The sequence below is a fragment of the Chlorocebus sabaeus genome, chromosome 1, assembly GCF_047675955.1.
Source record: "Chlorocebus sabaeus isolate Y175 chromosome 1, mChlSab1.0.hap1, whole genome shotgun sequence".
Classification (NCBI taxonomy): Eukaryota; Metazoa; Chordata; class Mammalia; order Primates; family Cercopithecidae; genus Chlorocebus; species Chlorocebus sabaeus.
This window is the reverse complement of record NC_132904.1, coordinates 21,375,987-21,403,234: the sequence shown is the minus strand read 5'-3', so window position 1 is coordinate 21,403,234 and position 27,248 is coordinate 21,375,987. Positions and strand designations below refer to the sequence as shown.

At 36.0% G+C, this 27,248-nt stretch overlaps 1 protein-coding gene across 2 annotated transcripts in view; it reads left to right on the top strand.

The window, feature by feature from the left end:
• The window catches only part of HSD17B12 (hydroxysteroid 17-beta dehydrogenase 12), a 169,646-nt gene that overhangs the window by 67,146 nt on the left and 75,252 nt on the right, over positions 1-27,248 (top strand). For both annotated transcript variants that reach the window (XM_037999500.2, XM_008001111.3), the window contains exons 2-3: positions 2,344-2,390; positions 5,480-5,555. In XM_037999500.2, coding sequence (XP_037855428.1) covers positions 2,344-2,390; positions 5,480-5,555 — 123 coding nt within the window. The remainder of the gene's footprint in view (positions 1-2,343; positions 2,391-5,479; positions 5,556-27,248) is intronic.

Here is a 27,248-nt window from a genome sequence, read left to right as displayed (position 1 = left end):
ACTACCTATTGGGTACTATCCTCACTCCCTGTGTGGTGGGATATATACCCAAAACCTCAGCATCAAGCAATATTCCCATGTAACAAACCTGCACATGTACCCTCTATATGTAAAATAAATGTTGAAATTAAAAAAAAAAAAAGAAAAAAAGAAAAACAAAAGTTACAAATTGATCATGAGGTTGGAGGAGATTTCATAAGATGCTCAGTTTTCTGTAGTTAGGTTCTCCCACAAATATTTAAATCTGTTAGTTACTAATGTTTCCTATAAACAGGACAATAGTGACAGAAACACATGGGCTACCTTTGGAAGATGCCAGAGCACCAATTTATTTTGAAAACTGATAAAGGCAAAAAAAATTTCCGACATTTATCTTGTGTTCTTATGCAATCTATATATCATGGTAACTAACTAATGAGGAATAATTTGTCTCTGGAAATATTCCAGCTAATAGATGAAGATTAATGATTGAACTCTAATACCACCATTTTGCAACCCCTAATGAAATAATGGATCTCGGTGGTGACCAGCAGTGGCTGCTAATATAACAAAACAAAAGATAACCAGACATATACTTCTTGATGTAAAAATGCATTATCCCTTATGAAGTACTCCTACCAAAAAAACCAAACCTGAATTTGATCAATATCTATATCCAACCACCACGGGACAGAGGAACATGTTGAATGATATCGAGGACAGGCTGAGAAAGCACAAACCTATGACCTAATATCTTAAACCAATAAATTGAGAGGGTGAAGGGAAGAAAGGGGAGAGGGGTTATAGACATGGCTAATTGACATACTAACAGATTTTATTATGGGACCTATTGAATTCTGATTGCAACAATTGTTAAAAGTTTTTTGAAACACTTGGCAGAATTTATAGGGATTACATATTGGATGTCAAGGAATTGTTATAATTTTAGGAATGAGATAATGGTGTTGTGTTTATTTTTAATAGCAGACACATACTGTAATAGTTATGAATGAAGTGACATAATGTTTTTACTTCAAAATAATCCAGTGTGAGAGGAAGCAGGAGGACATGTTAGATGAAGCAACGTTAACCTCAAGGTGAAGCTGGGCTATGGATACCTAGGGGTTTGTTATACTGTTCTCTAGATATTTCAACTTTTTTATTCTTTTTTTTTTTTTTTTTTAATTCTGGAAAGATATCAGTTAAGCAAGAACATGATGGAAGTCTATAAGATTCTGAGAGATATGGCTAGCGAGAATATGAATGATATTTCTAAATAGTAAAATTAGGGACCATCTTGTATAATTTGAAAGAAGTGGACAAATACAAGAAAATCCTACTTTACACCATAACTTGTTTTTTAAAATCTGTAAATGTTTTGGAAAAACTCATATTTAGAGAAGCAGACATCTGTGCTTTGAACGTGTAACATGATTCTAGTATTCCAGAGATATCATGGTATAGCCTGCCCTATATAATTTTCAAATGTTTCTGCTACATAAAAGTTTTGAGGTTGTAAGATAAATATGGTTTCTCATAGAATAATTAAATCATTTTCTATTTACTTTTACTACCCTTTGTTTTAAAAAGCAGCTTATGAAGATACATACAGTAAGTATGTACTTAAGCGTACAGCTCAGTGAATCTACACACACACAGTGGTAACTGCCACCCTAAAAAATACAGAATATTTCCTGTATCCCAGAAGATTCCTGTATTGCCCTTCCCTGTTATCTATTCCACTATCCAGAGGTAACCAGTATTCTGACTTCTATAACCATAGATTAGTTTTACCTTTTCTTGAACTTACATTTTTATGGCAGGCTTTTGTAATGTCTTAGAGATTCATTCATGTTTCAGGTTTTGCATGTATCAGTAGTTCTTTTTTACTGCTGTTTAGTATTCCATTATTTGTCTATATCTCAATTTACTTATTCTTCTGTTGATTAATATTTAGTTGCATTTACCTACTATGTATTAACTAAGCTGCCGTGAACATTCTTTGGGTAGATATTAATTCATTTCTATCTCTTGAGAATTGGTGGGTTAAGGTAGGCATATTTTTAGTTCTGAACATATTGGCAAATAGTATTTTCCAAAATAATTGTACCAATTTACAGTGCCACCATCAATGTGTGAGAGTCCAGTCACAACACATTCTTTTTAACACTTGGTTTTGAAGTCTTTTTAAAATTTTAGCTATTGTGGTGTGTATTCAGCCTTAGATTTGAACCACTGGTATTGTTCTGTCTTTTACATCAAAGTGTCACACTGGTCTTCTTGTATATAATTGGTGGGTCCTAACTATGACCAGTTCTTCATTGTAATTCTTAGACTAAACTATTGCTTTTTTCCCTTTCCCAGTTGTCACAGGTGGTACTGATGGAATTGGAAAATCATATGCAGAAGAGGTAGGTGATTTTCAAGATCTTTCCTTTTGATATAAAAAATAAGAATAAATATGGGATGATTTCTTACAGTAGTTTTGATTTTTGAAGTAAAAAACACAAATACAATGTTGTGTGGTACAATAGATGATTTTTGTTTCCACCTTGTTGGAAATACCGTATTTGCTTAAACAGACGCAATTTTTTGAAACAAATTTCGTGTAAAATAAGTATAAAACTTTCTGATTGTACTGGGTAGTTGGAACTGGGAACAATTCAGTGTAATTTTATTTTATATCATGTAAGTGTATACAATCTTCAGATTTGAAAATCAATTATTTTGAACTATTTTCCAAAAAATGAAAATATTATTATAGGTGGTTACATTTCTAGGCTAGTCCATGACATCATTTTCACAAAAAGGACTGTGATTAACAGACAGGTATTGATAGACACAGGCAAAGGGTTCAGATTCTCTGCAATGAAATTAAAGAACAGGAGAGCATCATAGTTTGAAGACCGTTGTACAAAGCAGGAGCCGGGGCTGTATTCTTTAGGCAAGTTTCTCTGCCTTCTGGTCCCTGAGAAGGCACCTACAGCCTACGGTGAAATTATCTGGAACAGTGGGGTGATTCTTATAAAGATCCCAGCAGATTCACTGGATCTTCCATTTCTCATTCTCAAAAGGTCTTTTTGTTAATTTTAATTTTTCCAGCTTTTTATTTGGAAGAATATCAAAACTACAGAAAAGTTGCAAGAATGTAACAAACACCTGTATACTCTTCACCTGGATTCACTAATTGTTAATATTTGGCACATTTAATTTACTTTATTATTATTATTAATTATTTCGCTGGACCATTTGTAAGTTAGTTATAGACATAACAGTTCACCCCTAAATATTCCAGGATGAATCTTCTAAGAACTAAAACATTCACCCTTACAACCCCCATACATTGGTCACAATAGGAAGTTTAACGTGACACAATACTATTTTATGACATACAGCCCTTATGCAGGTTTCCAGTTGCCCCAGTACCTCCTTTTAAGCTCTTTTTTTATTGTTGTTGTTCCAAGATCCAGGTAAGGATTATGCATTGCATTTGGTGTCATGTCTCTTAGTCTCCATTCATCTAAAAGAATAAGTTAGCCTTATTTTTCTTTTATAAGAATACCATTTTTGAAAAATCCAGGTTAGCTGTCTTGCAGACAAATTTGGATTTGTCTCTTTGTTTTCTCATTAGATTCAGGAAAAACATGTTTTCATCGGGAAGGCTACACAGGTTTATCCTTCTGAGTTCATCTTAGTAGGAGGCACAAGAAGTCTCATTTGTCCCATTATTGATTATAAATGTAATTAATAAGGAATATGTGGAATGACACTTTGAGGCTGTATAAATATATTATTTCCCAAGAATCTTTTATCCAGTGGTGTTAGGATTCATTGACAGTTTTTGCCTACATTGATTATTACCATGGTGGTTAAAAAATGGTGATTTTTGGCCAGGTGCGGTGGCTCACACCTGTAATCCCAGCACTTTGGGAGCCCGAGGTGGGTGGATCACCTGAGGTCAGGAGTTCAAGACCAGCCTGGCCAACATGGTGAAACTCCATCTCTACTAAAAATACAAAAATTAGCTGGGCGTGATGGTGGGTGCCTGTAATCCCATCTACTCAGGAGGCTGAGGCAGGAAAACCACTTGAACCCGGGAGGTGGAGGTTGCAGTGAGCCGAGATCATACTGTGGCACTCCAGCCTGGGTGACAGAGCGAGACTCCATTTCAAAAAAAAAAAAAAAAAAAAAAAAGTGATTTGTTTCTAATGCTATCTCTCCTACATTTATTAACATGATATTTTTCTGTGAAAGTGTTTCCTTATCCCTCTTCCCCTATTAATTTTTTAAAAGAAAGTATCAGTATGGGCTAATGGTTTTTTTAGTGGTGTTATAGTAGATTAATTTTGCAAATCATCACCAACCTTTTTATTTTTATAAAAAATGTTCTTCCATAGCTTCATTTGCAGTATCACTCACTACTTAATAAACCCTGACTTTAGGATTTAAGACTGGAATATTAGTTTGCTAAATCACTTTTAGTTCATAGCACCTAATTTATTGCTCATTTATATTCTGTCTAGAATATTTCACTAAATAGTTTTGTGCAGATTAGTGCTTTTTTTCCTCTACTGCTATATTTATGTGTCCTGGGATAGTAACCACATTTGTGTAAATCTTTTTCATTATATACAATATTTACACATGCTGGGTATGTACACAGAAGGTGTTCCTCAGGAAATTCTTCATTAATTTATTCAATTAACTTCTTTAGTTTGCCATGGTCCATAAAGTAAACGCTCAACTTAAAATTTTAAAAATAATTATATTTTTAGGAATTTTTAACATTTTAATAGTAGTTTCCTTTGCCAGTCCTCTGATGTTTGTTTTAGATATCCATTCTGCAACAAAACCTTTTTTTTTTTTTGAGATGGAGTCTCGCTCTGTTGCCCAGGCTGGAGTGTAGGGTGGGTGCAATCATGGCTCACTGCAGTCTAGACTTCCTGGGCTCGGGTGATCAGCCTCCTGAGTAGCTGGAACTACAGGCATGTGCCACCACACCCAGATAATTAAAAAAAAATTTTTTTTAAAAATTTTTTGTAGAGATGGGATTTTGCTATGTTGCCCAGGATGGGTTTGGACTCCTAGGCTTAAGCAATTCTCCTGCTTCGGCCCCCTGAAATGCTGGGATTGCAGGTTTGAACCACTGTGCTTGGCACAAAAACTTTTTTAAAGCTAATTTTTAAATTATGGAAGTAGTAGACACTTAATGGTTTAAAAAACCCAAACAGTATAGATGGTATAAAATGAAAAAGTAAAAGTCTCCCTCCTTCTAAAACCCTTTGACATTGAAATACTAGCTTGATTTAGAAAGATAACTTTTTAGGGAATTTTTTTGGTAAAATCTCTATTTTAGATTGTGTCTTCATTACACTTGGGTTTATATGTTTTTTATTTTGAACTATAATCTGGACAGGTTTTCTTAAAATGGGAGTTATAACTCATTAATGTTTTTCAGTGACATGCACAGGTGTGATTCAAATCTCCTTTACTGTTTCAGTTAGCAAAGCGTGGAATGAAGGTTGTCCTTATCAGCAGATCACAGGATAAACTTGACCAGGTTTCCAGTGAAATAAGTAAGTTCTCACATCAAACAAAAGGAATACATAGCTAATTAATGTTTTCAAGCAGTTATCTGGTACTGACATAGTTATTTCTAGTTCAGGAAACTTCTTTTTCAAGGAGAGATATCATGAAAGAGCATGAAAAAGCATAGAATGCTTTAAAAATGGATCATCAATTTTAGGCTGGGCATGGTGGCTCACGCCTGTAATCCCAGCACTTTGGGAGGCTGAGGCAGGTGGATTACCTGAGGTCAGGAGTTTGAGACTGGCCTGACCAACATGGTGAAATCCCATCTCTACTAAAAATTTTTAAAAAATTAGCCAGGTGTGGTGGCAGGCTCCTGTAATCCCAGATACTCAGGAGGCTGAGGCAAGAGAATCTCTTGAACCTGTGTTGGGGAGGTTGCGGTGAGCGAAGATAGTGCCATTGCACTCTAGCCTGGGTGACAGAGGGAGACTCTGTCTCAGCAAACAAACAGAAAAAGTTTTTTAAAAATTGTTTTAGGGTGATTGTAATTTGCTTAAAATATCTTTTACTAATTTTTTTTGGTCTTGTCAGTAGTCAGATTATCTGATTTTTTATCATATTCTGCTGAAATGTCTAAATTTATTTGCTATGACTTCATTTCAGTATTCCCGAATGTTTTTTACTCTTTTCTTCTCAGTATTTCTAAATGTCTAACACATATGTTTTAGGAAAAATAGAAAAGATAGCAATACCCATGTGTCAGGGAAAATCTTTTGAACTTTCTTCTTAGGCAATTATGCTTGAGACCTGAATTACAATATGGCAAAGACTCTTAACTAACTTCTAGTTAATCAACCAAATGAAAACCAATGCTGTTCATTTGTTTGGTAAAACATACTAACTGATATCCCCAGTTTGCTGACCATTTGTGGCCAGAAAGCTTCTTTGTATAATGCTTATATACTTTTATCCTCACAAATCAAATTATTTACTTATTAAGAGTCAACTGTGTTTGTTTCCAAACTTATGTTGGGTATATTTTTTATTAAATATTCTGTGCAATGATGAACCATTAGTGTAAAAGCTAGAGTTAGTTCTATAAAAACTAAGTTGAATGCTCTGAAAAAAAGTGAGTAAAATTACTTCTTTAAAAAATTGGCTGTCAAATTAGTGTTGAACAAAAACAAATGTAAAATATTGGAAGAACTTACAAAATGTAAGAAATCTGCTCTCCTGATTGTTTCATACGTGTTGAAATTTGTGCTGTACTTTACTAGAACTGAAACTGCAATCACAAATTATAGAATATGGGTGTGATGCATGCAAGAAAGACTGGAATTCCAGTCTGCAGATCCAATCTCAAAGACAAGGTCTTGGCCCTACACAGAGGATTGGTGAATGAATTATATTTATACATGGTTTAAGTGAAAAATAAAATGATTACCATGTGTATTTATCTCTATGAGTTCTTGTTTTAACTAACTTCTCAGCTAACAGATTGTCCAAATTCTTTCAATGAGAATTGATGAGAGAGGATTTCTTCTATATTTTGTTACTAACACTACCACCTACTGCTAACATTTATATGGTGTTTTATTATTTATTCATTCTCTCACATGTATTATCTCCTTTGATTCTTCCAACTTACTTATGAGGTATGTATTTTTGTTACTATTTCTCTTTAGATCATAGCTGGCCCTATTGGACAGATTACATATAGCTTCACTTCATCTTTAGATAAAAGCCAGAGTGTATTAGTCTGTTTTTCACGCTGCTGATAAAGACATACCTGAGACTGGGTAATTTGTAAAGAAAAAGAGGTTTAATAGATACACATGGCTGAGGAGGCCTCACAATCATGGCAGAAGGCAAAAGGCACATCTTACATGGTGGCAGGCAAGAGACAGAATGAGGACCAAACAAAAAGGGTTTCCTCTAGAAAATCATCAGATCTCTTGAGACTTATTCACTACCGTGAGAACAGTATGAGGGGACCCGTCCCCATGGTTCAATTATCTCTTACCAGATCCTTCCCATAACATGTGGGAATTATGGGAGAGACAATTAAAGATGAGATTTGGATGGGGACACAGCCAAACCATTCACAGTATCTTACTGGAGATTCCCAATATTAAGTATGTTACATCTTTGTTTTTTGTTTTTTGTTTTTTTTAATTATTTTAACCTTGCTGAGAGTACAGATCTTTACAAAGCGGAGCATGTAGTATACAGATATACAATATATCTTTGGCATTTGAAGAGTTTAACATTCAAGATTTCAGCTATGTAAATGCAACCCCAAAGGGCCAAGAGATACAGTATTTTACAGTTTTGCTGAGGTCTGAATCTGAATAAAGCCATGACACTAATGAGCCTGAGGTAGTTACTGAGATAGTAGGTGAATTTAACATACTGCCTGGATCTTAGCACTGTTTCATTCTTAGCTCTTGGAATCTTGTATATAATAACTCTTAAAGTGATTTTAAAAATGTTGTGTTTGTGGGTGTGTCTAGAAATTGGCCCTTAATGAATGCATCTACTAGTTGCTAGAAGTAAAGGCTCATAGGGAGAAAGTAGATGCTTTTGACTAAATGGAATGTTGCATTTTGAAATGCTGTGATATGAATGAATCTACCATCTACTCGATACAGAAACAAGAAAAGCTACCTCATGACACTTTGAGCAAGTACTGCAGCCTGTACAAAAATTGCTCAATGACTCAGAAGATGTGCTTTAATGATATTTGAGAATTTGGTTAACTCATGATATGAGGTGGCACGTGACTGTTGGCAGAAATATGATTCTGGAGAAAGACAGGATTCTGTTCAAACATTTTCATGAAGGAACAGATGGTAAAGACACTGAATTGACCTTTATTAAAAGGCATGAGTTTTTATCCTTGTTAAAAATTTTGAAAAATGTTTTTCTGGGCGTAATATGAATTTAATAGGAGAGGTGATATCAGCAGACTATGTCTTCTATTCTAAGCTGAAAAAATACACAGAGATTTATAAGATTTATAAGACAGATTTTTAACTGAGATGTAAATCACCTCTTTGGGAGGATAATGTTTGCATGAACATATTTATTCCAGGAGAAAGAAGGACCAGTATTTAATTTTGTCAAAGAAAGACTAACTCGGCATTTCTTTGGTTATGCCTTTAACACATCTTTATTGAATGCCTGTGTACCAGGTACTGTGCTAGGCAGTGAAGATACAATGGTGAACAAGGTGGCATGCAGTCCCTGTTCTCAAAGAACTTAAGTGAGGGAGACAGTAAAAACAAATAGGTAAAAAAACAAACAAACCACACCAAAAAAAAGCACACACAAAAAAACACAAATAAATAATTGCAGTCTATATTGAATGCCACAAAGGAAACAAAGGGCTAGAGAGATAACAATAGAGAAGTTCTTATTTTGTTGCAGCATGGTGAGTCTTGCGATTGGCAGGGTGATAAAATGGCCAGAATAATGGCCTCTTGCCCATATAACAGCACTCCAGTAATGAAACTGGAGCTTTACTGAAAGACCTATCCTCTGGGCCCATTTGGAGGTATAATGGTGGAGGGATTGTGTATGTGCAAGTTGCATAGGTACACGCACTAATGTTTCTGTTTTCTTAAGCCTTGTTATGCGAGGGAATTTATGGTCTCCCAGTCTCATTAAACTGTAGCCTATCATGGAGTCCAAGTTCCAAGTTCCAGTCAGCCACCCAAGTCAACCAACTATATGAGCTAAACATTAAATCCTAAATCATCTAGTAAGTGAATCATAAAAATATTTGGCCCAATCTGGTATTATATTGTTTTCTATTGTGGGTGTCCGTGAGGGATATTTGAGTTAGGTCTTGAGGAGAAGAGGAACTCTTTTGCTGGGAAACTGCCCGTACTGTTATGGCGGGGTTATTATAGGATCTTCAAGCCAGAGAACACCAATCTTGGCAGACACAGGCAGGAGAATAGACTAGTACTATTTCCACTGGAAAGGGAGGTTCAGAGTAGCTTGAGAGTCCAGGATTCTCAGTTTCAGTTGAGTCTGCCCAAATATCCCCATCCCAAATCTCAGGGTCATACTTTTTCTCATTCAGTGCTTTCAAATGAGACTAGGTGTCTGTGGAATTCAACTTAAGTTGTAATTCTGTAACTGGCACATTTAAATCTGATGTTAGCAAGGTAAACTCCATGGTTATAAAACATAAAACTTTTTACTGGGGCTACCATGCAAGTTCTCTGGTTCCCTCATGGTAAATGTGAGCTGACAGTTTAGTGATCTGAACTTGTCATTTTTATTCTGTAAGTGTTCCAGTATATTCAGAAGAAGCCACATCTTAGCACAGTCTTTGTATGCATCATTTCTGCCAAACTCAAATGTAGTCACCATTTGGTCACTCAAGGCACTTCTCCAATGGGTACTTCATTACAATTAACAGCCAGGGTTAATTTGATGGACTGTCATATCACTTATTGCATAATGGATTGCTAGTGTCCCATTTCCCCATTGGGAAGGGGCTTAACACTGTGTCTAAGCCCAAGACACAATCAAACCAGTGCAAAAGTCCTTTGAGGTTTATGTCTTGTGATCCTACTCCTGAAACTAATTCCTGTATCAGGCAGAGCCCAGTCAGGAAACAGAAGTCACACAATTTAGTTTAACTGGGATAACTTGTCTCTTCTAGTCCAACACTTAAACTCACTCCAGTGGGTGAAACTCATCGTTCTTACTTCCCTGTGTGACTGAAACACAAAATGAGGAAATGAGGGATTGACAAGGAAATTACTTGACAAGTGAAAAAATTCGGGGACTTTTTTTGGCTGCTCTTACCTTCGAAATCTGTCATCATATAAACTTGGGCACTTTATATGAAGAAGTAATTCCTTATGAATGTGGAGGGTAGCCTACTCATCAGTGTGAAAGTTTTTAAGAAAAAATTTGAATGGATTATATGTAGTTTAGTAGGACACTAAATGTTTCACCAACAATGGATAAGTGCTTTGTCAGGATTGACTGCTTTGATGAAATTATAATTCTTTGTAAGGATACCTGTCACCCTTTTAATTAAGACAAGCTGAAAGCCATTGCACATGTAATAAGCTTATTTTATTATCATTCTTAGCCAGGATTGTTCATATATTAAATATTTTTGCCAATTTTGATTCATCAAATAAAAAACTAGACAATTTTTTAACACTGAGCTGAATTTTTATTTTTAATAAAGCATAATAAAAAGGAGACTAGCTTTCAGAACAACTTGTTGGTTCACAGATTGTAGAGATGGCCATATTTATAATTCACATTATTATTTTACAGTCCTTCCTTCCTTCTTTTCTTTTTTTCTTTTTTTGAGACAGAGTCTTACTTTGTCACACAGGCTGGAGTGCGGTGGCCCAAATATGGCTCACTGTGGCCTCAACCTCCCAGGCTCGAGCAATCCTCCCATTTCAGCCTCCCAAGTAGCTGGGACTACAGGCTCGTATTGTGCCACCACACTTGGCTGAATTTTTTTAAATTTTTTTATTGAGACAAGGTCTCACTCTGTCATTCAGCCTGGAGTTCAATAGCGCGATCTCGGCTCATTGCAACCTCTGCCTCCCAGCAGAGAATTCAAGCAATTCTCATGCCTCAGCCTCCTGAGTAACTGAGATTACAGGCATGTGCCACCATGCCTGGCTAATTTTTGTATTTTTAGTAGAGATGGGGGTTTCACCATATTGGCTAGGCTGGTCTTGAACTCCTGGCTTCATGTGATTCACCTACCTCGGCCTGCCAAAGTGCTGGGATTACAGGCCTGAGTCACTGCTCCCAGCCTAATTTTTTTTTCTTGTATTTTTTTGTAGAAACAGGGTTTCGCCATGTTACCCAGGCTGCTCTCCAGTTCCTAAGCTCAAGCAATCCTCCCACCTTGGCCCCCTAAAGTGCTGGACTTACAGGTGTAAGCCACTGTGTGCCCGGCCCACAGTCAGTATTTCTGATTGGATGCAGTTTAATAAGCTTTGATTTTTAAAACTACATATTTCTTTCTTAGATTTAAAAAAATCAAACCATGATATTTCTCTTTTTTGTAACTTATCTCAGAGTATAAAGCTTTTGGATGGTCCTGTAACTCCATAGCTTTATCTCTTGAAATGCAATGCTTTTTTAGAAATGTAAATCTTACTGGTCTATAGTGAACAGAGGATAAGGTAAAAAATGTCCATTTCACTTTTTCAGGCCTTACTTGGAATTAAATTTGTATAGTTAAGCTATGAATTTGACCAAATAAGTTTGTTCCACAATTTTCTGATGCAGTAATAGTATCATTAATATGATGCCTTGTTATATTTAGCTTGTTTCATTTTCATAAGGACAACAGGAGGCATTAGTAAACACCTATAGACCTTTTTGTTTTATGTCTAATAAAACTAAAACCACATGATGTTAGGATTAGAGAGTTAATCTCATCTAGCCCCATGAGTCATATTTTTAAAACTGCTTCTTTAATGCTAGAAATATCTTTGTTGCTCTTAGAGTTTATATGTTACAGGGCCAGGAATCAAAGCCTATCAATTTTGCCTCCACTGGTTTTGTCTGTAGTACCTGTAACTGTAGAGATATTCTTTTACTCCAAGATTGCCAATTTTGTCAATGTTCCTGGCCGTCCAGAAAGTGATGTTCTGTACTACCTGTAAGACAGACTCCACAAGGCAGTGAGCTAGTCCCAGGATAGTTTCCTGAAAGGTCTTTGAAGCATTGTTTCCACATATGAGAATCCTTGTCCCTTACTAGTGGGTTTGTCATGCTTAATTAAATGAAATTTACCATTAAATGAAACATTTCTGGCATGGTCATGGTTACAAAATTGCTTTATCTAATTATATCCTGATAGGGAGAAGGATAGATTCTTACTGAGACAATGCAAATAATTACATTGTCATGTAAAGTAAAAGAACTCAATAAAGGCATGTTGTAGAATATTTGGCCATTTCTTTGATTAGTTTTACAGACAAGATCAATCAATATGTGTTGTATTTGCTATATAATTAACATCTTTAAATTTATCTAATAATTTACCAGTTTATATTCCAGCTACTGTTGCAGCGTAACAAACCACCTCTGTGATAAAGGAACAACCATTTTAGATGCTCACAAGTTTTTCTGGTCAGGAATTTTGTCAGGACTCAGACAATCCTTTTGTTCCTCATGGCATTACTGAGGTCACTCAGTGATATTTTGCTGACGGATGGTCTGGTCTGGAAGATCTAAGATGGCTTCTCTTACAGGTCTAGTGACTTCAGAGGGGATGGCCAGAGGCTGGACTTAGCTGGGACTGTTGACTAGAACACCTACATGTAGCCTCTCTAGCATAGCCATCTCAGGGTTACTGGACTTCTCACATGGCAACTATATTCCCCCAGAATGAACATTCCTAGAGAACCAGGCAGAGGCTTATGTCTTTGTTGCCTGGTCTCAGAATTCATGTAGCATTATTACTGCCATACTCTGTTGGTCAAAGCAGTCATAAGTCTGCCCAGATTTAAGGGGAAAGGAATAGACTACCATTTGATAAGGGAGTGGCATGGTAACTTTGGCAAAGAGCATATGGGATAGAAGATATTGTTGGAAAATACGATCTGGTTTTGGAAAATACAATCTGCCAGTTTATAAGCTATGTTAAAGTTTCCCAGAGAATACTTTTCCTGAATTCTGCGGGATCAGTAGGAAAAACACAGAATTCCAAGAGTGTTCATTGCAATTTGCCCAAGTATCCCTAACTACCATGAGGGTTAGTGAAAAATTAAGAAGAAAAAAAAAAAAGACGTTTTCTCAAAATATTAAGTTCTTTCTGGTTCTATTTAGTCTTGCAAAATTAATTTTTATTCCATTGGTCAGCAGCATGCTTTTACAAAATGTTTAATTTTGGAATATAGTGTCCTATAAATACTAACTCAATTTCCTGGTACAATTTGTCAGACCGTCTGCTTATGTGGCAGTGTTGGGTTACACTGAGCAGGAAGCCTGACCCATGAGTTGATTCTCTGCAGCATCAGTAATAGCCAAGAGTCCAGATATAGCCCTCACTGAGGCTAATTAGTCTTTTGATGATCTTCCTAAAGGCTCTATTTTCTGACATTCAGTTTATGACCGGGGCCTTTAGACAAGCTTGAAGGAAAAGTAGCAACCACCTGTTAATAAGACTGATAGTTAATTTATTATAATAATTACCAGTGTCAGAATGGAATCCCCTAGTGGGATATAATATGAAACTAATTAATATGATTTAGTCAGTGATTATCCTGAGGGCATGAGCCTTATCATGGGCATTAGAGGAATTGATACCTCCAGAGACTTTCATAATGTGTGTTTTTAAATTGCCAACAATTACGAGTATTTTGAACTTGTTGATAACGTAATCTTATCAATCAATTTGTTCATAGTTGTGCCAGTCTTTGCATAGAATCATGAATATGTTTCTATTCATCCTGAAAAGTAGTACATGTTGAGCCATATTTATTATTGGTTACACCTTGCCTACACATTATTGACCAGGGTATTGAGCTTCTCTTATTGATTTAATAGTTCTTCCCATATCATTCGCTTGATAAACAAAGCAGGTCTCCTAAGAGAGCTGAACTAATTAAAGATGTGGAGAATATGCTACGTATCTAGTTACTCCTAACGTCCTCCTTGTGCAATAGTGCTACATAGCAGTTAATCAAGAAGCACTGAAGATAGTTTGGGTGTAAAATATATCTTAACAATTTTATTTTTCTTCATCTGAGGCCCAAATTTGTGAAAAGACTAGTCGTTATACTGAAATATAAGCATAAGTCTTCGGTACCCAAGACAAGAAATGATTACAGTCTTAGTTTGGCATGACAGTAATTAAAGCATAGCTACAAGAAATAATAATTATTAGCAAATCTAGCATATACAGAAACAAGAAACTTTTTTAAAAAAATTATTCAACAACATGACAAAAGTCAACACAAAAACTCAAAAAGTTAACAGGCTCTTAGGAAGTGAGAGTATTCTAAGGAGATAAGGAACCTTTGCTAGCCAGGCTGGATACTGAGGCACACAGTGATTTTTACAGCCTTATCATTACGAGAAGACTATATTCTCAAAGATCAGTTTTCTTCTCAACAACTGGTTCCAGACAGTTTAATTCATAAGCTTTCTTTGTTGGTTTCAATTTATTTTATACCCTTACATATATATATATATATGAATTTCTTTATGAATTTTAATCTTTAGAAATTGTCCAGGGTAACTAAACAGTCTCTTTATTTCACTCGCTATGATATTTGTATAATATTTTAAGATCAATTAAGAATTATAGATATTATATTTAAGTTGACATTGCAGAACAACATGATCATTGTTGATACCACATTTGTCCAAGAGGTGATATTTGAAAGTTTTCCACAGATGGCGTGAAGAGTTACTTAGTTTAAATGATTTGGGGAGTGTCTGAAGTTCACAAGAGTCAAGCCTTTTATTAAGACATCAATCCTCAACTTTAAATGGTTTGTGGAAACCATGATACCTAACTGGTAAAACCTATGTAGAAAATTTAAACTCCAAGAATGAAATGTCACACTGGCATTATATTTCATACTGTGATAATATCAGAAGATATATAGCTATTTTTAAAATTAAAGTTATCAAACCAGTTTTAATTTGGTTAGGGATTTACCTTAATTAGGAGTGTAATGTGAAACTTGGATTCTTGTATAAACTCTGCATTTATTTACCAATATTAGAAATGTTTCAAAAGTTTATGTTAGTACATTTTAAAATAATGACTAGTTGTTAGCCAAAGATCTGAATTTTAAAAACTATCACTGTTTGAGCTGGCCATTTCTGTGGGGAGTGATTTTTCTGAGATTGCCAGCACATTTACAGCCTCAGAAGTTTTGTCCTTGTCTAATAATTTTTTAGTTTTTTTCTTCTTAGATTTAAATAAGCATTTATTAGTCTCTATAAGCTATCCAGAACAAGGGCTCTTCCAAATTTAAAAGAGAGAATTGATGGGCAGTATTGTTCATGTCTTCTGTATCCTTATTGATTTCCTTTCCACTTTCTCCATCAATTATTTTGAGAAGGGAAATGAAATCACCAACTATAATTATGGATTTGTCCTTTACAATTTTTCTCTTTCTCTGTGAGTAGGTATATTAACATTTAGAGTTGTATGTCCTCTTGATGAATTCACCTTTTATCATTATGGAATGACCCTCTTTACTCTTGATAATAATCTTTGCTCTGAAATCTACTTTGACTGAACTGTACTTTGTCTAGCTTTATTTTGATTAGTGTTAGTATGGTATGTCTTTTTACTTTTAATCTATAAGTGCTTTATATTTTAAAGGGTTTTTTATAGAGTTGATCTTGCTTTTTTATCTAAATTGATGGTTTCTGCCCTTTAGTTGGGGTGCCCAGACCATCTGTATTCAGTATCATTGTTTATTGGGCTGAAACCTACCAATTTGCTTTTGTTTTCTATTTATTGTTTGTTCTTTGTTCCCTTTTTCATTTTTTCTGCCTGCTTTTGGATTTTTTTCTGCATGCTTTTAGAATTCTAATTTTATTTCTATCCTTGGTTTGTTGACTGTGTATCTTTTTTTTTCTTTCTTTTAAAAGTCTTATATTTACATGTGTATTAACATTTCTGATGCTTTTCATTCTTTTATGTAAATGATTTCAATCAGGAATCTTTTTTTTCCCCCTTTTCCCCTGTCTGAAGGACTTCCTTTAACATTTCTTGTAGGTTAGTCTGCTGATGATTAATTCTTTTTGTATATCTGAAAAAAAAAAAAAACCCCTTTACATTTGAAAGGTATTTTCTCTGGGTGTAAAAGGATAGATTGAGGGTTTCTTTTTGTTTTCTGGTACTTAAACTACTTTGCTTCACTGTCTTCTGGCTTGCATTGTTTCTGATAAGAAGTCAGCTGTTATTCTTACCTTTTTATCACCATGCATAATGGGAGGTTTTTCTCTTTTCTGGTTACTTCTAAGATTTTTCTCTTTATCACTTACTTTTTTTTATTTTATTTTATTTTTATTTTTTTAAATTTTGCCTCTTGTTATAGTTTCCCTACTTGGAGTTTGTTAAGCTTAAATTTAAGTGTTTATAGTTTTCGGATAGTTTCTTCATCTCACACACTTTTTCTGGGACTTGAGATATGTGTATATTAAGTTGGTTGAAGTTGTCTTAACCCACTGATGCTGTCTTCAGTTTTTATTTGAGTTTCTTTTCTCTCTGTGTTTCATTTTTGGACAGTGTTTATATGCCTTCACATTCACTAACGTTTTTTTCTGCAGTGTCTAATATGCTGTTAATTCTTTTAGTGTGTTTTTAATCCAGACGTTGTCTGCTAATTTTATATCTTCCTCACCTTTTCTTAATATGTTCATTCTCTAGTTTCTTGAATATATAGAATTTATCTATAATAATTATTTTAATGTGTTTAGTGTTTTGTCTACAAATTCCTTCATTAGTAGACTGCTAATTAGTAGACAGACTTGACTGCTGGGCTCTATTTGAATTCCTCTTCTCCTCATAATGACCTAGAAAATCTCTCCAGACTATAAGCTAGGGCCATCATAGGGCTCACCTCATTTATTTTCTTTCTCTTAGGGGCTGCTGTCATGCAATGTCTGGAAACCATTGCTCCATATATTTTGTCCATTTTTGTTCAGGCTGGTCAAATGATGTCTAGTTTTTTAGTTTAAGGCCAATGAGTAAATCTAGTCACTGTTACACCATCATGGCCAGAAGCAGAAGTCCCTCTCCCCTCCTTTGTTAACCATCATAGATTTCCTGGTAAATACAACCATCATTGCATGTGTCCATAAATGTTTGGTCTACATCACACGTTTAAAGAGAGACAAGGACACAATTCTTTTGTATTTGGTTGTACCAGGCCTAGCATGGTTTAGGGGGTATGGGCACTTAGTAAGTATTGTTTTGGTGACCGAAGAACTGCTGTGAAACTTCCTCATATTCTTACTCTCGCACAGAAAGATACTTTTGAAATTTAGCTTATGGTCCAATTTTGGCACACACGGTTTTTAAAGCCAATATGAGACCATGTTGTAAAACTGTCTAACTAAACATTTTCTCCAAACGTAGCTAATTCCACTTCATTACTGTTTGTTACCAGTCGTTTACTCTGATAGAGAAAAACATCTGTAATATGGGTGGATATTTTGTTAAAAATGTAGCATACCTACCAATTAGTTAGCCCAGCTAAATTAGCATGTGTTGGTCTGCATCTCCAATTAAGGCAGCTGCTTGAATGTTGCTGTTCTACAGCTGGCATTAGGGATGTGGGAGTGTACTCCACCGTGGCCAGACACTAGCTGTACCTCTCAATTAACATATTTGCCTATGTTTGTATGGTTTCTTTAAAATAGTAGGGGATCTTTCCAATTGGATTATTGATGGTTCAGTGACTTTTGTGTAAAAAAACAACACTTTTTTTTGGTTGGGAAATGTGGGACCAAGGTGTTATTAAATGAGTACCATTTAAGTAGAGAATGTTTCTCCTCCCACTTTTAAATTGTTGGTTGTTGTTCTAAGTGGATAATTGTAATTTGAGGTAGAACCTTCAGCTATAGAAGAATTTGTAGAAAGGCATATTCTTGGAAACATTTATAAAGTTTAGTAGTTTTATGTGGGGATTGCTTCCTTTTTTATCATGAAAAGAAAGTACTTTGAAACTTATTGAAAAGGTTCGCTTTAACTTGATTTTTCCATCAAGTGAAGTTATATATTTTATGATCAATTATCAGTTGTTTTGATAATCTTATTTTGCCATTATTTATTAAATGCATATTTTTGTTACATGCTAATCTTTAAAATAACTACAAACCAATTAGTTAAGTAATTTAAATGACCTAGTATTATGTCTAATACCAGAATCAAAGAGAAGAGGAATTCATTAACACCAAAAGGAATTTTACATATTTGAATTATTTCATTTCTTTGCTATTAGAACTAGACTAATTGCAGGTCTAGTTCTCATTCCACTCCTAGGTGATGTTGATATTTCTAACTGTTCACCCTCTTCCAGTTTTCCTTTATGGTATTAATCTAGAATCTCAAGACCTCTTGAATGTATGCCATTGCTTTTCAATTAAGAATCACTTAAAATCAGTGTTTTCAACTTCTATTTCTGAAGTGAAGAAATAGAATGGAGGATGCTGCTGTCACTACCCATTTCTAGAAAGCCTTTATTCAGTCTTTGTGTGCCTTTTACTAGTGGTTTATGTGCCTGGATGCTAGACCAGCAATGTAGGGGCCACCCTCATATGTGAGTCTCTAGCTTTCCTCCTGCTTCAGTTTGGCCATTTTGCTTTGGTCAGTTTTGTAAATTCAGTTTTAATATTCTTTTGATAGAAGGGCCTATTGCAATAAAGTTTGAAAATCATTGCTTAGAAAACTCTCCACATTTTCTCTACCAATCCTTATTGCTTCCTTCCAACAAAGGACTTATATTATTCAAAACATGTCTCTATGTGCCTAGCCTTCTATCCTCAGAGAAAGAAATGCCATCTTCTCTAAAAGCTAACTTTTCCCTGGTATCTTGATCCCCAGTGTCTTCCTGGTTCCTTAGGGACTTGTTCCCATAGCATTCTTCTCCATCTGATATGTCTCAAACAGTTACACTATAGACAAATTTTGTTGAGCTGATTGTTTGTTTTCAAAATCAGTACATTTCACTTACATAAATCTTAATTTATATTTTCTTCTGAAAATTTAAAGGATCTGTTAAACCTGGGCCCAGCATTCTTGCAGGGCAGCAATCTACTGGAGCTGTGAACCAGTTGTCCTTTAGATGGGATTGCTCCTGTCAAGTTAGCCCAGCCCACTTATACAGTGCAGCACCTACCCGCTTTTATTAGGACCTCTCCACTTGCTTAAGTAATGGACTTGGCACTGATGACATTTAACTTGCAATCTCTGCCAGGCACAGTGGTTCACACCTGTAATTCCAGCACTTGAGGAGTCCAAAGTGGGAGGGTGGCTTGAGCCTAGAAGTTCAAAAGACCAACCTGGGCAACATAGGGAGACCCCGTCTCTGCAAATGTAAAAAATACAAAAATTAGCTAGGCTTGGTGGTGTGCACCTGTGGTCCCAGTCAGTGGGGAGGCTGAGGTAGAGGATTGCTTAAGCCTGGGAGGTTGAGGCTACAATGAGCCACTGTGTTGTCACTGTACTCCAGCCTGGGTAACAGAGTGAGACTCTGTCTCAAAAGAAAAAGAAATACAAGTTTGCAGTCTTTATTATCCTTTAAGGCCTCTTAGCCTTACAGGACATCTAAAGAGAAATTCTATTTTGTTTGCAAGTCATTTCAGAATATTTGTAAGACACATAGAATGTCTTAGCAATTGGATTTGCCTGATTTTCAGTGAAATTTATTTCTTCTATTATAGTATATTTATAAATATTCTCCACGAATTTTGCTTTTGTCACATAACAGAAATATCTATAAATATGAATACTAAAACAAGGTAAACTTAGGACATAGGAAAATCACAAAAATATGCATGTACAGGTTAGTGAGTGATTAGAGAGGGAGAGAATCACATGCTCCCTACTACTTTTTTTTTTTTTTCTTCCCAGAGGGAACCACTATCTTAATTTCTAACATTATCATTTAATTTTGACTTCTTGGACTTTATATAGATTGTATGATACAGTATATTTTCTTTTGAGTTTTGGCTTCTTCAGCTCAATATTAATGTTTGTGACATTCATCCGTATTTTTACATGTAGCTATAAATAAATCACTCCTTTTAATCACTTTATGAATGTATTACAATTTAGTTGTACATCCAATTGTTGATGGACTTTTGGATTGCTTCCAGTTTCTGGCTATTATCAGTAATGTGATTGAACAATCCTGGACATGTCTTTTGGAGCACATATATACATTATATACGTTCATTTCTGTTGGATAAATATGTAGGAGTGGACTCATATTCTTTTTTTTTTTTTTTTGAGACAGAGTATTGCTCTGTCACCCAGGCTGGAATGTAGTGAGGCAATCTCAGCTCACTGCAACCTCCACCTCCCTGGCTCAAGTGATTCTCCTGCCTCAACCCCCCCAGTAACTGGGATTAAAGACACACACTACTATGCCCAGGTAATTTTTGTATTTTTCGTAGAGATGGGGCTTCACCATGTTGGCCAGGCTGGCGTTGGACTCCTGACCTCAAGCGATCGACCCACCTCAGCCTCCCAAAGTGCTAGGGATTATAGGTGGGAGCCACTGTGCCTGGCCTCATATTCTTGATAGTCTCTTTCTCATGTATAAGGCATTGCTGTTTCTTTCAGGATCTTTGGTACTGAGATACCAAGTACGTTTCTGAAGATCATATTACAGATACGGTAGCAGACTCAGAATTTGCACCTTCGTTTCTTCTGTAAACTGTCACCTTCAAAACAAAACAAGACAAACCAAAAACATTTATTGAGACCTGCAAACCTGTTTTCATTTCTTTTGGTAGTTTTTATAAATTTTAAAAGTAATTGTGTGGGTGTGTGTATATATATATATATATATATATATATATATATATGTATCTTGAAAGCTGAACATCTAACCTTTTTATTTAACTGCTTTTTAAAGTTTTCAACATACAAAATTTTATCTGTTGGTTCATGTGGAAGTTTGCCTTCATTTAGCATGGTTCCAAGTGTTGAGTCGTTAATAGCGAGGAGACATAAAGTGCATTTTAAAGATCCTGTTGATGGAGAGTAAATATGCTGCAGCTTACTGTGTTAATTGGAAAATAAGCCATCATAAAATCCCCCTACTCCTGTTTTCTCTTAAAAGTTCATTCTTGAAAATGTCATAGAACAAATAGGTGTGCTCATTTCAGTTGGTGTGTACTATCTCAGCAAATGATGAGTTAAACATTTTTGGTTTTGGCATTGCCTTCTTTCCATCACCCCTTCACACACAGTGCTAAAACATTATTAATTGAATTTTCTCTTGGCACAATTACAAGATGACTTCTGCAAGGAGGGCTTAATGTTATTTAAATCATCATTTTACATAGCAACATTGCCTCTGGGACTTTTATACAATGCAACTGCTTTGGCAGATGAAAGAAATCAAGTAATGCTGCACAGACTTTTAGGAGTATTAATATATTTAAAAAACAAGTAAAATGCCGATGTACTAGCTTGTGATCCAGTATGAATGGAAAATAAGTACATGAGAGTGGTTACTTTTTCTTGAATAGAACAGAGTATCATGGGAATGTGAGCTATTTCTAATCTTTTTTTGTGAATGAGTTTTCTTTAGATAAATAGATTTTCACCTGATTTAGGGGGAAAAGCAAAAGCTTTTGGCTAGGCATGGTGGCTCACTCCTGTAGCCTCAGCACCTTGGGAGGCCGAGGTAGGTGGATTGCTCGAGCCCAGGAGTTTGAGACCAACCTGGGCAATATAGTGAGACCCCATCTCTACTAAAAATACAAAAAAAAAAGCTGGCTGTGGTGGCACGTGCCTATAGTTTCAGCTACTTGGGAGGCTGAGGCAGGGGGATCGCTTGAACGTGAGAGGCGGAGGTTACAGTGAGCAGAGATTGCGCTACTGCACTCCATCCTGGGCGACAGTGAGACCCTGTCTCAAAACAAAAAACTCCACAAACTTTGAAGCCATTTTGAAAATGTCCAGAAATTTCTTGAAGAATATTTTATTAACAACATTTTGTCTTACTAGATTTTAAAAATATTTTGTGGTTTATTCATTTTTAAAATAGAATTAAAAAAATTTTTTTTCAGAGATAAGGTCTTTCTTTGTCACCCAGGCTGGAGTGTAGTGGTGTGATCATAGCTCACTGTAACTTTAAACTCCTGGGCTCGAGCAGGTCTGCCTCAGCCTCCCAAGTAGTTAGCACTACAAGTGTACGCCACTATGCTAGCTAATCTTTAAATTTTTCATCGAGATGGAATCTTGCTTTGTTGCCCAGGCTGCTCTCAAACTCCTGACCTAGTGATCCTCCCACCTTGGCCTCACAATATGCTGGAATTACAGGAGTGAGCCACTGTATCTGGCCTAAAATCGACTTTGTTTCTTAGAGTAGTTTGAGTCCACAGCAAAATTGAACAGAAGGTAAAGAGACTTCCCAAATACCCCATGTCCCCTTATGTATGCATCCTCCCCTACTATAAAAATCCCACATCAGAGTGTTAGATTAGAACCTATACTGACCATCATTATCACCTAAAGTTCATAGTGCAGTGTAAATTTTTCATGGCCTTGGAAGGAATACATTTAAATCTCAAGTTTTTGTTGTATATACTACCTATAAAATGTTTTTCCTAGAAGTCTGCATTTTGATTCCTTAGCTTATTTCTCCTTTGACTTTTTGAAAATGGAACAGAAAGTATATTTTTTGCTTTTTGCCCTTTTATATTTTTAAGTTTAACATTAAATGTCTTTGGAAAATGTGTTTTACTCGATGCCTCTCTTTTCTGTTTCTGTTGTACGTTGGGCATGGCCTGAAAGGGATCCAGGTAGATGCTAGGTCACATATGTGTATGCTTATAGAAACCAGGCAGGTGATAGGAATCATCCAGGTGGGCTGGGGTGAGGCAAGACTGAACACATGCCCCATGTAAACGTGTCAGCTTTAGCTATTACCAAGCAGCAGGGCAAGCCCAGGGGTGCCACATTTTCCAATTATTTTTGAAGAATTTTTAAAGAAAAACAAGGTGTTTTATGTAAGACTTTGTAATTTTTTTTTGTTTGTTTTTTGGTTTTTTTGAGATGGAGTATCCATCTGTCACCAGGCTGGAGTACAGTGGCGCAATCTCGGTTCACTGCAACCTCTGCCTCCCGGGTTCAGGTGATACTCCTGCCTCAGCCTCCCAAGTAGCTGGAATTACAGGCATGCGCCATCACGCCCAGCTAATTTTTTATGTTTTTAGTAGAGACAGGGTTTTACCATGTTGGCCAGGATGGTCTTGATCTCTTGACCTCGTGATCCGCCCTCCCAAAGTGCTGGGATTACAGGCATGAGCCACCACGCCTGGCCAAGACTTTGTAATTTTACATCAGCCCTAATTGGAATCAAAGAAAACTGAGGGTCTAACAACCCATGGACCACTATTTTCATTTATTTATCTTTATCAAGTCATTATTTCTATAACAATTAAATGTGCTGGAGACTCTTCTAAGAGCTTTAGAGAAATCAACTCATTGATCCTTGAAAACCCCTTTGAGATTGGTACTTATATTTTTCTCATTTGAGACATGATCCAAGTAAGATGCAGAGGGGTAAGAATTCTAAACTAGGTGGAATTCTAAGATGTTCCCCAAGATTCTCACCTTCAGGTGTGTACACCCCATGTGATTCCCTGCCCTTGAGTTTAGGTGGGACTGGCGAGCATCATGGATGCCATTCTTGTGATTGGTTACGTTATATGGCAAAACTGATGGGAGTTTATAGATATTATTAAGGTCCTAATTAGTTGACTTTGAGTTAAGGAGGAGATTATCTTTGGTGGGCCTCACCCAGTCAAGTGAGCCCTCTAAAAAGAGGGCCCAAGTGGAGACTTGAAGCAAGAGAAATCCTCGTCTTTTGACCTTGAAGAAGTAAACTGCCATCTTGTGGGGAGGGTTACGTGATGGGGAATGGCAGGTGGCCTCTAGAAGCAGAAGACCCCGGTCTTATAACTGCAAGAAACTGAGTTGTCAGCAACCAGTGAGCTTCAAAGTGGCACCTGAGCCTTAGATGAAATCCTAGCCTGATGAGACGATGAGCAGAGGAGTCAATTACACTACAGAAACAGAGAGATCATAAATATATATTGTTCTAAACAGCCAAGTTCTGTGGTAATTGTGATGCAGCAGCAGTGGAAAACTAATATGTAGTCCTAGGTTCACATTGCTGATGAGTGACAGATGCAGGTTTTGGATCCAGGTGCCCAACTACAGAGCATACTGTCGGGGATCGTTTGGTCTCTCCTGATCCAGAGAAGTTTTGAACAAATAATTTTAAGATTTTTTTTTTGTTTTTTTGTTTTTTTTTTTTTTAGGTTTCAACTCTTTTGTGAACACAAAGTTTGTATTCCATTCTATGAAGTTCTACTTTGTAAATCCACTTTTATTTGCAACTCAAATTTATTTCTTAAAGTTTTTCTCTTTACAAGTATACATACCATGTAAAAATTAGTTTATTAAAAAATAATATATCTTTTGTATTGTGAACGAATTTTAATATTTATAATCTCGTAGGAATGAAATGTTAAACACTGAGCATTTTAGAATATGTATTTACTGAAAGCTTTTTGTAGTATTGTAGAAACTTTATTTTCTTTGATTCAAATTTTTTAAAAGATGATGTAATATTTTTAGAATTTGGCAGTTCAATGAGGTTCATCTGAAATATTTTGACCTTCAAAATTTATGGCTTGCCTTACATTTTAAATCATGAGATAGAATTTATCTTTTTTCACTTTATCTTCATCTAGTTTCAAATATGTGGATGTGAAATGAAGCCTGCTTAAATTAGTGGAGAGGACATGGTGTGGAGTATAATCTACCAAGTGGGCAGTAAAAATTCTAACGAAAACATAATAGACATTTATCAGTTCTTCATATAGGCATTAATTTGACTGAATCCTAGTTACTAATTATTAAGAATTACTAAGATTCTGAAATTGCCTGAAATCCGGGCTTAAAAACAATGTTCTATTTTGGAATGGGAAATAAACTTACAACATTGGTTTTATGCAGCATGTTCTTTAAAATACCAAGAGCTGTTACCGGAGCATGATGCTGTGACCATGGATTAGTCATTAGGAGACCCAGATTCATCTGCGTCTTCCTCTGTGGATCTTTGTGGCCCGAGATACCTGGCTGTCTATTGTACTTTGTGTAAAGCAGATGTGACTGAATTCACACTGTGATTGAAGACTGTGTGTTCCACATAAGTGAGAAGATTGTTTTAAGGATCAAATGAGAATGTATTGGAGAACATTTTGAATGTAAGGCGAGTTTAACTTGCAGTCTTTCCCTTTGCTGGTATAGTATGTTCCTTGCTTTAATGGGCCAAAATGAGAAATAAAACTGCCACCTGCCCTGAACAGTGTGCAAAATATCTTCCACATGATGCATTACTGCTTTCCCATTGGGTAGGATGTTCAAGGAGAGTTACTGAATTTCGTTCATCTTACTGCTGTTTATCATCCTAGTATCTAGTACCTACTGATAAAGAAAACTTGGCTTCTTTTTTCATTTTTTATCCTAAGTGGCTGCAGAATTATTGGTAATCCATTGGCATTTGCAAAATAATTTTTGCTGACCTGGATATTTGAGATAGTCTCAGATTTCATGGGAAGTACTGGTAGCAGGATGCAAGTGATCTGCTCCCTCTCATCCCCCAGTGCCCTCTCCACTCCCTGTTACTGCATATCATATTACCTCACACACTCTCTGCTGCTCAGGATATCATCTCATGCGTATGGTATTCTTATTTTTTCTTTCTTTTTTTTTTTTTTGAAATAGAATTTCACTCTTGTTGCCCAGGCTAGAGTGCAATGACGTGTTCTCAGCTCACTGCAACCTCCGCCTCTCGAGTTCAAGTGATTCGCCTGCCTCAGCCTCCCAAGTAGCTGGGATTACAGGCATCCGCCACCATGCCTGGCTAATTTTTTTGTATTTTTAGTAGAGACGGGGTTTCACCATGTTGGCCAGTCTGGTCTCAAACTCCTGACCTCAGGTGATCCGCCTGCCTCAGCCTCCCAAAGTGGTGGGATTACAGGTGTGAGCCACTGTCCCTGGCCTATGTGTATGATATTCTTATCATACATATGTTGCATATGTAATATATGTGCATACCATACATATGTTACATAACCATACATCAATTAGGCTGCTCAGGATATCATCTCGTATGTATTGTTTTTAGTCTTTCTAAGGAAAATGTTTAGAAGCTAAATAAAGATTATTAGAACATGACTTATCACCTGTCTTTACCATTGCCACTGGGATAAAATAGGTGACCAGGGTTCACAAATACTCCAGAATGCTCCGCATGGCTCTTTAATGTATTACTTACATTCTTTTCTTTATGACTTTGTGCCTTTCGCTGTTGCCTGTGGTACATCTTTTCTCAAATTCTTCCTGCGCCTTTCCACAAGATGGCCTTAACTAAACTATATGTGGCCCTGCCTTGGATTATGATTTGTTTTACATACTTTATTTTTTATATATATTATAACAGATATGTATGTTTTATAATAAAAATGTTATATCTTTGGCATGAGAAGGAATCCCAGAATCTGGGGCATATGTGCATGCAGCCTAGTCGCACCTATAACCTCTTCTCCTCAAACTGTGTTTTTGGCTTTAGTGGTAACAAATATAAGCATTCTGCAGTTTCCCCATTCTTCTGTTGTCTTCCCCGCAACACCTCCTTATAAGGTCTTGGTGACCTGTAAAAGTTCCTCTGAATTCACCAGCTTCACCTATTCTGTGGCTCTTAACTTTCCATGATACAATCTCCTTCTCCAATACAATGAATTCTTCCTTTGATCTGCACCCCTAACACTATGTTTTTGATGCCTGATTAAAGAAATTATGGCATAGCTATTCTATGTAATATTATGCAGGGATGCTATGAAATCATTAAAAATATTTGTCAGTATATGCTGACGTGGAAGGTCATCTTTAGTGAAAAAAAAGCAAGTTGCAGAATAGCATTTTTAGAGAAAGTCTGGTCTGTCTTTTG